This window comes from Saccopteryx leptura, chromosome 8 (assembly GCF_036850995.1).
Source record: "Saccopteryx leptura isolate mSacLep1 chromosome 8, mSacLep1_pri_phased_curated, whole genome shotgun sequence".
NCBI lineage: Eukaryota > Metazoa > Chordata > Mammalia > Chiroptera > Emballonuridae > Saccopteryx > Saccopteryx leptura.
In genome coordinates, this window is record NC_089510.1 from 1,895,977 (window position 1) to 1,909,052 (window position 13,076).

Here is a 13,076-nt window from a genome sequence, read left to right on the forward strand (position 1 = left end):
GCAGATGGGTGCTTCTCCTGTGTGCCCTGGCTGGGAATTGAACCCGGGACTTCCACATGCTGGGCCGATGCTCTACCACTGAGCCAACAGGCAGGGTCTGCCTTTTCATATCTTGAGTGTTTTGCCAAAGTTGGCATCTAATGTTGCCAAAATGGAGAACACAGCTTTTCCCTCACGCTTGCATCCGTTTCTGGTTTTCCCTTCACGGTGGTGGCTTCCGGCATCTCGGGCTCTGGACTGGCAACTCTGAGCTCCTCACTGTTATCCCTTCAGGCATTCTGGTCAGATTATAAAACCGGTGGCCTTTCATCGAAACACATTTTCTATTAAAATGATTATTACAATTTGCTAGAGAATTCTCCTAATGAAATGGGTGGGCGTGGAAAACAGGCTGGTCTTCAGTCTCTCCTGTTCACACGGAGGCAGAATCGGAGTTCTGATGCTGTTTTCTGTGAATTCGAAGCCTGGGCCACTTTTTCAAACCTGTGCGTTTCTATCGCATGGACTTCTAGCAGGGAGACTAGATTTATGATGTCAGATGACGACTAGGAAGATGAAAGGATGTTGAAATATCATTTATTTCTTTGTGTTTTAAGGGAATGAATACATATCAAAGACTTTTTTTTTTTTTTTTAATTTAGGAAACCAAGCAGATATTGCAGCAAGTTCAAAAGATCTGTCGTTTTTTATTTGTAAAAATGACCTTGGGGAATTTGAATTTTCTTTTGTAGAGAACAATACCCAGCCCTGGCCAGTTAGCTCCTGGTTAGAGTGTCCAGAAATGACAAGATTCTGGGTTTGATCCCCGGTCAGGGCACACCAGGGAAGCAGCCAGTGAGGGCACGACTGAGGGGAACAGATGAATGCTCTCCTTCCCCTCCCCCTCTCTCCTGTCCTTTCTCTCTCTAAAAATCAATCAGTCAATAAAAATAAAGCCCTGGCCTGATAGCTCAGTTGGTTGGAGCATCGTCCCGGAGCACAGAGGTTGCTGGTTCAATCCCCGGTCGGGGCACATGCAGGAGCAGCTCGATGTTCCTGTCTGTCTCTCTCTGCCTGTCTGCCTCTCTCACACACAAAAAAAATAAGTGAAAGAGAAAAGAACGAGAAACAAAATAATACCCACTTATTTGTGCAAATTCTGTTACTGTGTGTGGTCCTTTTCTGGAAATATTGTCTTATTCTTAGGAAAAAGCGTCTGTGTGTCTTAGGATGAATTGTTCTGTAATGAGGCTTCCACAAACTTGGGACAGAAGGTCAGGAGAAACCAGTTACACTTTTTTTTCTTAACTAAAGCTCCCTTGATTCTAAAAATTACTTAGCAAGTACTTTTCACTACTGGTGATACAAGCCACGATTGCAAGAGCTTACAGTTTTGGTGGAGAGAAACTCAAATACATAAGAGTTTATATATGAATCAGTTCTGTGAAGAGTTTATATACGAGTCAGTTCTGTGTGTGTGTGTGTGTGTGTGTGTGTAAGTAATTTACCTGGTGTTCACTCCTCAGAGTCTCGCTGTAGCCAGGGCACCTGCTGGGAGGGAGGAGTGTGATACAGATTATACGCATTACGGTTTTTGCTTTCTGAAAGACCCTTGTGTGATGGCTGCAGAAAGGACGAGACAAGACACTGAGTATATGTTGGGGCCCACGCGTTACCCAAGGAGCACTGGGGGTTCAGACAAGGAATAGATTATTGTCACCCAGTTAAAGGGTTAAACCAGCGGTTCTCAACCTTTCTAATGCCGTGACCCCGCAATACAGTTCCTCATGTTGCGGTGACCCCAAACCAAAAAATAATTTTGGTGGCTACTTGATAACTGTAATTTTGCTACAGTTATGATTTGGAATGTAAATACCTGATACGTATTATGTATTTTCACATGGCTTTAGGCGACCTCGCTGGGGTCGCAACCCACAGGTTGAGAACCGCCGGGTTAAACCCTGGTCAAAGAAAGGAGGCTGAAACTGGAATTTCAGCTGAATAGGAAGATCTAGATAAATAATACTGGAGATGAAGTCAGACTCTTAGGGAAACAACAGCCTTCTCTTTCCTTTAAGTTTAGACAAAACTGGATGTATTACCCCTATTAATGGAATGCAGGAAACCTAGATTTTCCGTCAACAGATTTGCCACCAATAAAGCTCTGTCATCTTAGACCATCTAGACTTGCCAGATGAGAGGGATCTGAAAACTCTCCAGCCAGGTGTTTATCTGGTGAACCAACCCCTCCATGCTTTCGATATGTTCAGCGGTGACACGGGAACAAGCACTTTCTTAATTTCCCCCAGACGATGATGAAGTGAAACTCCGTATTGCAATGTCCGGTGTCATCGCTGTTCTCTTGCAGGTGACCCAACGAGGCTGGCAGAGTCCGGAGATATATTACTCTTTAAAATTTTTTTTTATACCGACCTGTAGATTGAAAACTGCAACTATGCAGTGGAGCTTGGGAAGAATAAGGCCAAATTCTCCTTGGTGGGCATCGCCGGGCAGGACCTGAACGAAGGGAATGCCACCCTCACCCTGGCGTTGGTGTGGCAGCTGATGAGGAGGTGAGTGAGGGCTGCAGCGGATGAGGAGGTGAGTGAGTGAGGGCTGCAGCAGACGAGGAGGTGAGTGAGTGAGGGCTGCGGCTGACGAGGAGGTGAGTGAGTGAGGGCTGCAGCGGACGAGGAGGTGAGTGAGGGCTGCAGCTGACGAGGAGGTGAGTGAGTGAGGGCTGCAGCTGACGAGGAGGTGAGTGAGTGAGGGCTGCAGCAGACGAGGAGGTGAGTGAGTGAGGGCTGCAGCAGACGAGGTGAGTGAGTGAGGGCTGCAGCTGACGAGGAGGTGAGTGAGTGAGGGCTGCAGCTGACGAGGAGGTGAGTGAGTGAGGGCTGCAGCTGACGAGGAGGTGAGTGAGTGAGGGCTGCAGCTGACGAGGAGGTGAGTGAGTGAGGGCTGCAGCTGACGAGGAGGTGAGTGAGTGAGGGCTGCAGCGGACGAGGAGGTGAGTGAGTGAGGGCTGCAGCTGACGAGGAGGTGAGTGAGTGAGGGCTGCAGCTGACGAGGAGGTGAGTGAGTGAGGGCTGCAGCTGACGAGGAGGTGAGTGAGTGAGGGCTGCAGCTGACGAGGAGGTGAGTGAGTGAGGGCTGCAGCTGACGAGGAGGTGAGTGAGTGAGGGCTGCGGCGGACGAGGAGGTGAGTGAGTGAGGGCTGCAGTGGATGAGGAGGTGAGTGAGTGAGGGCTGCGGCTGACGAGGTGAGTGAGTGAGGGCTGCGGCTGACGAGGAGGTGAGTGAGTGAGGGCTGCGGCTGACGAGGAGGTGAGTGAGTGAGGGCTGCGGCTGACGAGGAGGTGAGTGAGTGAGGGCTGCGGCTGACGAGGTGAGTGAGTGAGGGCTGCGGCTGACGAGGTGAGTGAGGACTGCGGCTGATGAGGAGGTGAGTGAGTGAGGGCTGCGGCTGATGAGGAGGTGAGTGAGTGAGGGCTGCGGCTGATGAGGAGGTGAGTGAGGGCTGCGGCAGACGAGGAGGTGAGTGAGTGAGGGCTGCAGTGGACGAGGAGGTGAGTGAGTGAGGGCTGCGGCTGACGAGGAGGTGAGTGAGTGAGGGCTGCGGCTGACGAGGAGGTGAGTGAGTGAGGGCTGCAGCGGATGAGGAGGTGAGTGAGTGAGGGCTGCAGTGGACGAGGAGGTGAGTGAGTGAGGGCTGCAGCGGATGAGGAGGTGAGTGAGTGAGGGCTGCAGCATTTACAGCGATATGGGGACGGGCTTCCCCCAGTCACCCGAACTCAAATTTTAGTACATTCTAAAGATATAATAAGAACAGAAAAAATAGACTACAAAAATATCTGCTTTTAAATGATTGACTGTGGGTGATAGACTAGTCTTTGTAAGTAATTGTAAGTCTGGAATGTCGTGAAGAGCAAACACCAGACGAAGATTAGAAATCTTTACGAGAACTGAAATGTTTCTTCCATGTTTATCTAAACATTGATATATAGGCTCTGGGAGCAGATATCACCCCTTTTCGTCTCGAAGACGTGCCTTTTCTCTTACACAGGTACACACTGAACGTGTTATCAGATCTCGGGGAAGGCGAAAAAGTCAACGATGAGGTTATCATCAAGTGGGTCAATCAGACTCTTAAAAATGCAAAGAAAAGTACTTCTATTTCCAGCTTCAAGGTAATGAAAAGCTACTTAAATTTTTTTTTTCTTTTTTGGCAAGAAATTAAGTTTAGGAAGACATCTCTATTGGGAAGGATGCTGGTTTGGGTTCAGGGTTTCCATGGACGTTCCGTCTCAGGAACTTGATTGTGTGAGCTCAGGCACACTGATTGATTCGGGATGTGGAAACCAGACATAAGTTTGAATTCTTACCTATTTTTGATGGGTTGTCTTCATGGTGTAGAAGTGCTTGCTGGTTAATATTATCAGACGATGGTCCACCTGATCTTTAAGACAGAAACAGACTAGGGGCCCAAATATCCCAACTGTCAGATGAACAAGAGAGCAGAAGGAGACACCATTTATATAAGGACCTATAACGTTTTGTGCCCCCCTCCCCTAGCAGCGGTCTCAGAATGGTACTGACACCATGTCCAAGGCATGGCAGGACCAGCCAGACCCGCGTCACGGCGCTGAGAAAACTGGTAGGAGGAAACCGCCTTGTCGTGTGGCTTCTCGGTGGCACGTTAACACCCCCTTCCGAGCATCCGTGGACGGTTCATAAAGCACCCAGAAATGTCACCCGCACATACATGCTCACTCACAGCCATGCGTTTCCATTCTGTGGCTTTTGCATGCAAGCTGACGTCAGCCACCACGAAGCATGCCCGCTTGTACACGTCCGTTCAGTGAGCCTCGTGTTTGTGGTGATTGTGTATGATAAGTGAAAAATTAGCACGTTGTATTATTATTATTATTATTATTATTATTATTATTATTTAGCGAAATAAAAGAGTGACAATGCAGGGCCCCCTACAAGAGTTCTCCTAAGAGCTATCTACCCATCTTTATTCTCTTCTTTGCCTTTTTTTCTGTGTGTTCAGAAACATGGTAGAGCAGAAGGAAGGTCAAAAATGGATAAATTCCGGCCCTGTCCGGTTGGCTCAGCGGTAGAGCATCAGCCTGGCGTGTGGGGGACCCGGGTTCGATTCCCGGCCAGGGCACATAGGAGAAGCGCCCATTTGCTTCTCCACCCCCCCCTCCTTCCTCTCTGTCTCTCTCTTCCCCTCCCGCAGCCAAGGCTCCATTGGAGCAAAGATGGCCCGGGCGCTGGGGATGGCTCCTTGGCCTCTGCCCCAGGCGCTAGAGTGGCTCTGGTCTCGGCAGAGTGACGCCCTAGAGGGGCAGAGCATCACCCCCTGGTGGGCGTGCCGGGTGGATCCCGGTCGGGTGCATGCGGGAGTCTGTCTGACTGTCTCTCCCCGTTTTCAGGAAAATACAAAAAAAAAAAAAAAAAAGGATAAATTCCATCTTCTCATCTTCACCAAAAACGAAGCCCCCCAGTGGCTTTCTCGGGACAGCTGGGTGTTGGCTGAGATTTGCCCGAGTTCCTAGTTCAAAGTGTGTTCTTTCTTTTCCCTTTTGGAAGGGACTCATGACATGGAGCTGTGAACGTTGCTTATTCAAATAGACAGAAAGAATTTCGGTCCATGATTTGCCTTTATAGATTTTAGAGACAAAACAACTTTAAAAATATAATAACAGGAAAGAGAACATATAAAATTCTCTAATTGACACTGACTCATTAAAATGTTATACTGGGAATTAGAGGCATTTATGCTTTATGAAAAAATAACATGTATATAATTAAGTCAAGCACAGAAAATATTTAGGAGAAAAGTTTATTTTTGAGCTCTTACTATTAAATAACCTTCCTGGGCAAAGAAGAAGGTGCAGAATTTAAGAAATTAATTTGACCCTCAGAGGGTTTTCACCATTTATTTGAAAGACAAATTTGTCTCACTGAAGAAAGTAACAGTACTACAGAGTAAATGATAAAATCCAAAGAATTAATGCAGCTAATGGTAATGGATAAACCCGGTGGGTTGTTTCCAACTGAATAGTTGGTGGAACCTGATGGAGAAAGTTTGATTTGATTTGAGCATTAGAGAGAAGAGGGATTTGAGTTATTATTATTATTGATTGATTATTATTTATTGGTTTTAGAGAGAGAGAGATCGATTTGTTGTTCCCCTTATCTATGCATTCATTGGTTGATTCTTGTATGTGTCCTGACCAGGGATCAACCCCCTAACCTGGGAGTGTCAGGACAATGCTCTAACCGACTGAACTACCCAGCCAGGATCTTATATTTTCTTTACGATCAAGTGAAGGAACGTGGAAGGAAAAATGATGAAAATGTATTTATATACGAAACTAAGGGTTTTTATTCCAGCTCCTCCTCCCTTTGCAAAAGTAAAATGTTTTTCGCTGATAATGTACAAATCAGAGGAGATGGAAGATGGGCTTATTTTCTTGGAAATAGGAAGATAAGGGACCTGATAGAATCTTTGAAACTTAGGTTTTCATTCAACTCAAAGTGATTCCTGAGGTGAATCATAGGGAAAGGGTGGAAAAATCCTTGTTTGCTGTATCTGAGTGAAGCAATATTTCAGATACCACGGAGGGTCTACAGTCTTCCAGCTACAAGATAAATGCAGTCTCCGGATCTGAAGTATATATATATATAACGTGATGACTCTGGTTGATGTTACACTGTATCATTGAAGTTTTCCAAGAGAATAGAACTTACATGTTTTCATCATATATGTGTGTATCTGCATAAAACCTGTGTTGCTGGGCATGTTAACGAGATGAGAGTCATTGTTTCACAGCATCAAGATGTATGCTTCAGATATCTTACCACGTTGTCTTACACCTCCAGAGAGCCGGAAAAGAAAACAAGTGAATAAAACAATGTCCCCAAACTTAAACAAGAAAAACCTCACAAACAGGCCAATGAGCCGTCAACATATCGCAGCCGCTAAGCTGCCCGTCTGTGTTTGAATCACCGCAGAAAAGCGAGCACGCGGAAATCACAGGTTACTGACTAAGTGATAAAGTCACTCAAGCCTGTGAACCTGATGTGCTTTCTCTTTGAAAGAGAGATTGTGCTCCCTTGAACACCCGGCTGTTAGGAGGGTCAGATAAGCTGAGCATGGAACGCAGCAGGAATAATGCCTTTGTGCATGTTAGTTCCTTCTCCTGTCATTTTTCTCGTTGAAAAGTATCAAGTGACGGCTTAGGAATCCATGGTCTAAAAATATATATATTATTCCTAGAATTTGCAAAACTATTCATTTAAAATTCACCTTCTACTCCCTTTCAAAAGTTGTGTATAGGCCCTGGCCAGTTGGCTCAGCAGTAGAGCATCAGCCCAGTGTGTGGAAGTTCCAGGTTCGATTCCCATTCAGAGCACACAGGAGAAATGACTATCTGCTTTCTCCTCACCTCCCCCCACTTCTCCTCCTACAGCCATGGCTCAAATGATTGGAGCCAGTTGGCCCTGGGCACTGAGGATGGCTCTATGGCCTTACTTCAGGTGCTAAAATAGCTCGGTTGCTGAGCAACAGAGCAGTGGCCCCAGATGAGCAGAGCAGCACCCCCTAGTGGGCTTGCCGGGTGGATCCTGGTCAGGCACATGTGGGAGTCCGTCTCTCTGCCCCTCCCCCCCGCCTCTCACTTAATTAAAAAAAAAAAGTTGTTAGCACACTTTAAGAATTGTCATATCCACAGACCTTAGGTATGGTGACAGCTCCATCTACTCTGTAACCTCTGTAAAGATGGAAGAAAAAAGTGCATTTTAAATGGTTTTTGATGTGCGCTGGTTGCAGGAAAGCTGAATGAAGTATAATGAAAATGTACAGATTGCTTTCAGGTCTGTGGTTATGACCCCCTGCCTGGTCTGACATGAATATTCGTCTGTCATCTTTATTCTCTAGGACAAATCTATTAGCACGAGTTTACCTGTCCTCGATTTAATAGATGCCATCGCACCAAACGCGGTTCGTCAAGAAATGGTGAAGCGAGAAGACCTCTCTGATGAGGACAGGCTGAACAACGCTAAGTAAGCCTTTACGGTTTCTGTTCGGAACATCGTGCCTCTTCGATTTCTTAAAGCCTTCCGGGCAGAGTTACTAATCTTTAAAAATTCACACTGTTAAGTACACACACCTTGGGCAGGGGTAGGACTCGTAAAGAGTCATAAATTTAACTTTTTTGTCAAGTTATATCTTAATCACACTGTTTCATTCTTGTGTTAACATATATATGAAGTGAACACACAGTAGATAGATACCAAAGACCAGGATGTTTTTCTTGTCTTTTCAAGATACGCCATTTCAGTTGCTCGAAAGATCGGTGCCCGGATATACGCCTTACCCGATGACCTCGTGGAAGTGAAACCAAAGATGGTGATGACAGTGTTCGCATGCCTGATGGGGAAAGGACTGAACAGATTAAAATAAACATTCAGTATGCTATTCTGCCACAGCAAACACACTGAATGCCTCACAGTTTACAGAATTCTGAAAGATAGTGGGTCTGAAACCAGAGGTGATTTGTATGCTCAAAACAGTTGTAAAATTCATGAATGAATTCAATATCCTCTTCATACCTGTTAAGAGTTTTCAAGCCCTTTTTGGATAACACAATTAATTGACTAGTAGATACCAATCATAGAATATGTTCCACATCAAGTGGATACTTCCTAATTAAATTATTTTCATTTCCTGCAAGTCTCATTAAAACAAGACTAATATTCTTTTTTTTTTTTTCAGGGTTCAAAAAAAAAATCAATACAAAACAAAAATTTTTTTTGCCGTTCCTACTATGAAACGGGTTTTGATTTGTGTGTGTTAATTTTGATTATCCCTGTTTTCAGAGTCATCCGGTTTAATCCCTGTGGGCTTCCTCTGTGAGCAGTAGTCTAAAACTTTTAACTTGTCTGTAAATTTCTATATTGTCTGAAGCTTTTAAGTGACAAGTATTATCCTAGTAACATTAATTTTTTATATATATAAATCAGAACTAACTCTTGAATAAACCCCAAAGTTCATTCCCTTATGTAAGAAGCCAGAGCTTTTTACTTAAAACTTAATTTTAACTGCATTGATACTTTACCCACGCTAGTTTGGTCATGATGGGCAGCATATATATGTTGATAGGACATTACTAGAGAAGTGTGTGTGTGTATATGTTGTACCTGAATAACCTAGTTTTTCCTCAACAGTATGTATAATTGGTAAGTCAGCCAACCATTAAGTACTATATTTATTGTGCCCCTCACCCCCACACTGCGTGTTTGTCTCAGTTTGTAGCTATTTGGTATGTGAAAACTTCTTGTAGAAATATCCATTGCCGATGTGCGTGATGGTTATTTTTCGATGGACTTCTTCCAACTATTTACAGCCGAACGCTGGCCAGAGGATTTCAAGGCATGCTGACCCCGTAACGTCAGCTTCCTATTACAGATGCTCGTTCCGGTCAACACTGAGGCCCTAGATAACTTAGAACCTGCCCACCAGACTGCTTGAGCAGTACGGGACGGGACGCAAAGCTACTATTGAACGTAGAGTATTCTCACGTTTGTTTGTTCTTCTTCCGCCACCTCCTGTGAGTTGGCAATGTTTGGCTAATTCATGCTCGGGTTACCCGGGAACAGCTGAGCCTGAGACCCCCGTTTTTATTGTCCGAATTTTTAGCAGTAGGGAGATTCTTCGCTCACAGTTGAACTCGGACATCTGGCCCTTCATTTTCCCCCGTCCGTGCCGGTGAATGTGCTGTTGAACAGAAGTGCTGTCCCTTTATGTCCGTGTGAGTGAGAAGTCGCACGTCCCTTTTTGCCACTGATGAGAATATACGTGTTGGGAAGCGTGAGACAGCTCAGGTGTTTAGAATTTTTAACTGAAATCATCACCAGGTAGAACGATGAAATATATTCTTCTACGAGAGAGAGATTTCCTTTCCTTTTATATTTTGATGATGGTTTTCTTTAAAATGACGACTAAGATGTTCCTGTTCCTTTGTGAAATTATTTAAATCATGTTTCCCCCTTAAGATTTTTTTTTCACCACGATAGTTACTCAGTTATCCAATTTACACAAAATTTAGTACTGTAGCGTGTTCTTTTTCTCAAAGTATATTTAATAAAAATTCTGTGTATGCACAAATGTGTCAGTGTCTATTTCATTTAAAGAAACATATACAACTTTGAAAATTACCATATTTTTCACTCCATAAGATGCATCTGACCATAAGACACACCTGCAGTTTTAAGGAGGAAAATAAGAAAAAACAATATTCTGAACAAAATGGTGTGTTAAAGTATTTAATAAAATATCCTATTTTTCACTCCATAAGATGCACGGGCATTTTCCCCTCCACTTTTGGGGGGAAAAATAGTGCGTTTTATGGAGCGAAAAATATGGTAACCTATCATAAGGTTATTCTCCAGAAAAGAGAAACTAAAATAATTAGTAAAACAATTCCTGATTACTAGTTAGTAAAACTAATTGTGAAACTAATTATTAAAACAAAAAATTTTTTATTAGTCTGACCAGCTGGTGGTGCATTGGATAGAGCATAGACCTGAGACGCTGAGGACCCAGGTTTGAAACCCCAAGGTCACCGGCTTGAGTGTGGGACCATAGACATGACCTCAAGGTTGCTGGCTTGAGCAAGGTGTCACTGGCTCAGCTGGAACCCCCCCGGCCCCCGTCAAGGCACATATGAGAAGCAATCAATGAACAACTAAGGTGCCACAACTAAGAGTTGATGCTTCTCATCTCTCTCCCTTTCTGTCTGTCTGCCTCTCTTTCTCTCTCCCATTAAAAATAAAAAATTAAAAACAATTACTAGATTATTTTTGAATGAACGTGGTCCTATGGTCATTTAACATGAAGAATTTTAGTAAAGACCAAACTACACATCGCTACAACTTTAATTTGTGCTGACGTAATTCTAGTGACTCAACCCATTCAAGAACGTAAATGAGTCTGTTACGATTCAGGTATGACATTAGACACCGGACATTCAGCTGAGAAAAGTACAGATGGCGTGTCCTGCCCTCCGGACTCTCATGTCCTAGCCAAGAGGGACAAGGGATGAGCAGCTGGGACCCTCGGGTAGTGACAGATGTGGGAGGAGCAGTGAAACCGTGGTGTGACAGAGACCCACCTGGGAACAGGGCTGAAGGTCACCTTAGTTAGGGTGCTCAGGGACGGGCTCTTGAAGGATGTGACACAGACCACAGGAAGGATAAAAGCTCTGTGATGAGGGTCAGCAGAGGGAAAGGCGTAGAGCAGGGGTCCCCAAACTATGGCCTGCGGGCCGCATGCGGCCCCCTGAGGCCATTGGCCATTTATCCGGCCCCTGCCGCACTTCCTGAAGGGGCACCTCTTTCATTGGTGGTCAGTGAGAGGAGCACACTGACCATCTCATTAGCCAAAAGCAGGCCCATAGTTCCCATTGAAATACTGGTCAGTTTGTTGATTTAAATTTACTTGTTCTTTATTTTAAATATTGTATTTGTTCCCGTTTTGTTTTTTTACTTTAAAATAAGATATGTGCAGTGTGCATAGGGATTTGTTCATAGTTTTTTTTTTTTTATAGTCCAACCCTCCAACGGGTCTGAGGGACAATGAACTGGCCCCCTGTGTAAAATGTTTGGGGACCCCTGGGTAGAGGTTCTGGACAGACAGAGTATTGTGGGCCTTTCAGGAGAAGAAATCGGTACACGTCTGGGAGCAGTGAGAGTTTGGAGATGCAGATGGGCTCTAGTCGGCTTAGAGGACTGGACTGGGATCTGGTGTTCTCCCCTCCGGCCCGAGTGGGGGGTGGCTCCTCTTCTGATCCTGCGGCGTGGTGAGTTGCTCTCGGAGTCAAGTGCAAGTTCTGTTCATCAAACCTCCGCCATCGGTTTCCACGTGACGGAAGCAAATACCAGGGGTCCTCCGGTTAGGACACAGTTCCGTTCCTAGGACAGTGAGGTAACCAGAATTTTGGTGTAAGTCGAACCATACCCTAAGCCTAACAGAAATGAAACACTTGCGCTTTTAACAGTCCAAACTGGCGTAGGGAAGCTCACCGGGGGACGTCAGCTTCCTCACACATGTCACATTTCTGTGTCTTCTTTGGCCACGTGTGACCCGACTAGCTCACCCACCTGGTCTGCAAGTGTGATGCTAACGGCTAAGCTGAAACACTCACATCCCAATTTCTTAAGGTTTTTGTGGGAGTGAACGTCGTAAACTTGAAATATGTAGAGACTGTCCTAACCCAAGGACTCCCTGTAAGCCACTGGTTCTTAAAACTTTTTGAAATGGGGGCGCATTTAAAATCCTACAAATAATTGTAGGCTCACGATATACAAATTTCTGAGAAATGTTATAAGTCAAATATTAAAAAAATATAAAGTCCAAGCATGCTTTTATGGTAATTAAAATAAATACGACAAAATTAAATTTATCCTGATGTTAAAAAACATTTTTGTGTTACGTTTTTTTGAGTTATGCTTTCTAGAATTTGTAAAAAAGAAGGGTTAAAAAATTTAAAAATGACAAAAAAGTTATCTTTATATATATATATATAGATACATTCTTTGTAAGATTTAGTAAATTCGGCAGGTCCTGGTGTGAATGTGTTAAGGTTTTTCATTCTTGTGTTTATGAGAAACATAAGCCTGATGTGTCCTAGCAATTTCTTCAATGTTTGGGCATATATTTGAAAGGCAAACTCTCATTTCCTCGTCAACACACTGAAGAATTCCTCTCTTTTTACTCTTAATTGTGTTGAGGGTAGAAAATCCTAATTCACAAAAATAGTTTGTTGAAAATTGTAGTAAAATGTTCAAAGCTCTTTTAGATATTGCCACATATTCTTCTTTTATAGAAATCCAAAAGGCTTCAGGAGACAATTCCTTATGTTTAATCATCAATCCACGATCAGTGGATATAGCTGCCAGTTCTTCTTCTGTTAATGTTAAACCAAAATCACTTGAAGCTTCCATGAATGGGTTTCTAATCCAATCATATTGTTCAGTGTTAAGTGATGGAAAATGCTATAAATTAAATTCTGCCCATCCGC

General features: G+C 44.1%; 1 protein-coding gene and 1 long non-coding RNA gene across 3 annotated transcripts in view; both read left to right on the forward strand.

Annotated features, from left to right (window-relative positions):
- PLS1 (plastin 1) overlaps positions 1-8,471 on the forward strand; it is a 112,517-nt gene extending 104,046 nt beyond the window's left edge. For both annotated transcript variants that reach the window (XM_066347356.1, XM_066347355.1), the window contains exons 13-16: positions 2,419-2,552; positions 4,046-4,169; positions 7,934-8,058; positions 8,323-8,471. In XM_066347356.1, the coding sequence (XP_066203453.1) occupies positions 2,419-2,552; positions 4,046-4,169; positions 7,934-8,058; positions 8,323-8,458 (519 nt within the window). In that variant the 3' untranslated portion in view covers positions 8,459-8,471. The remainder of the gene's footprint in view (positions 1-2,418; positions 2,553-4,045; positions 4,170-7,933; positions 8,059-8,322) is intronic.
- LOC136379798 (uncharacterized) overlaps positions 1-10,162 on the forward strand; it is a 555,021-nt gene extending 544,859 nt beyond the window's left edge. The window contains exon 2 of the long non-coding RNA XR_010746802.1: positions 9,171-10,162. This is a non-coding gene — a long non-coding RNA (uncharacterized lncRNA). The remainder of the gene's footprint in view (positions 1-9,170) is intronic.
- Positions 10,163-13,076: the final 2,914 nt, after the last annotated feature.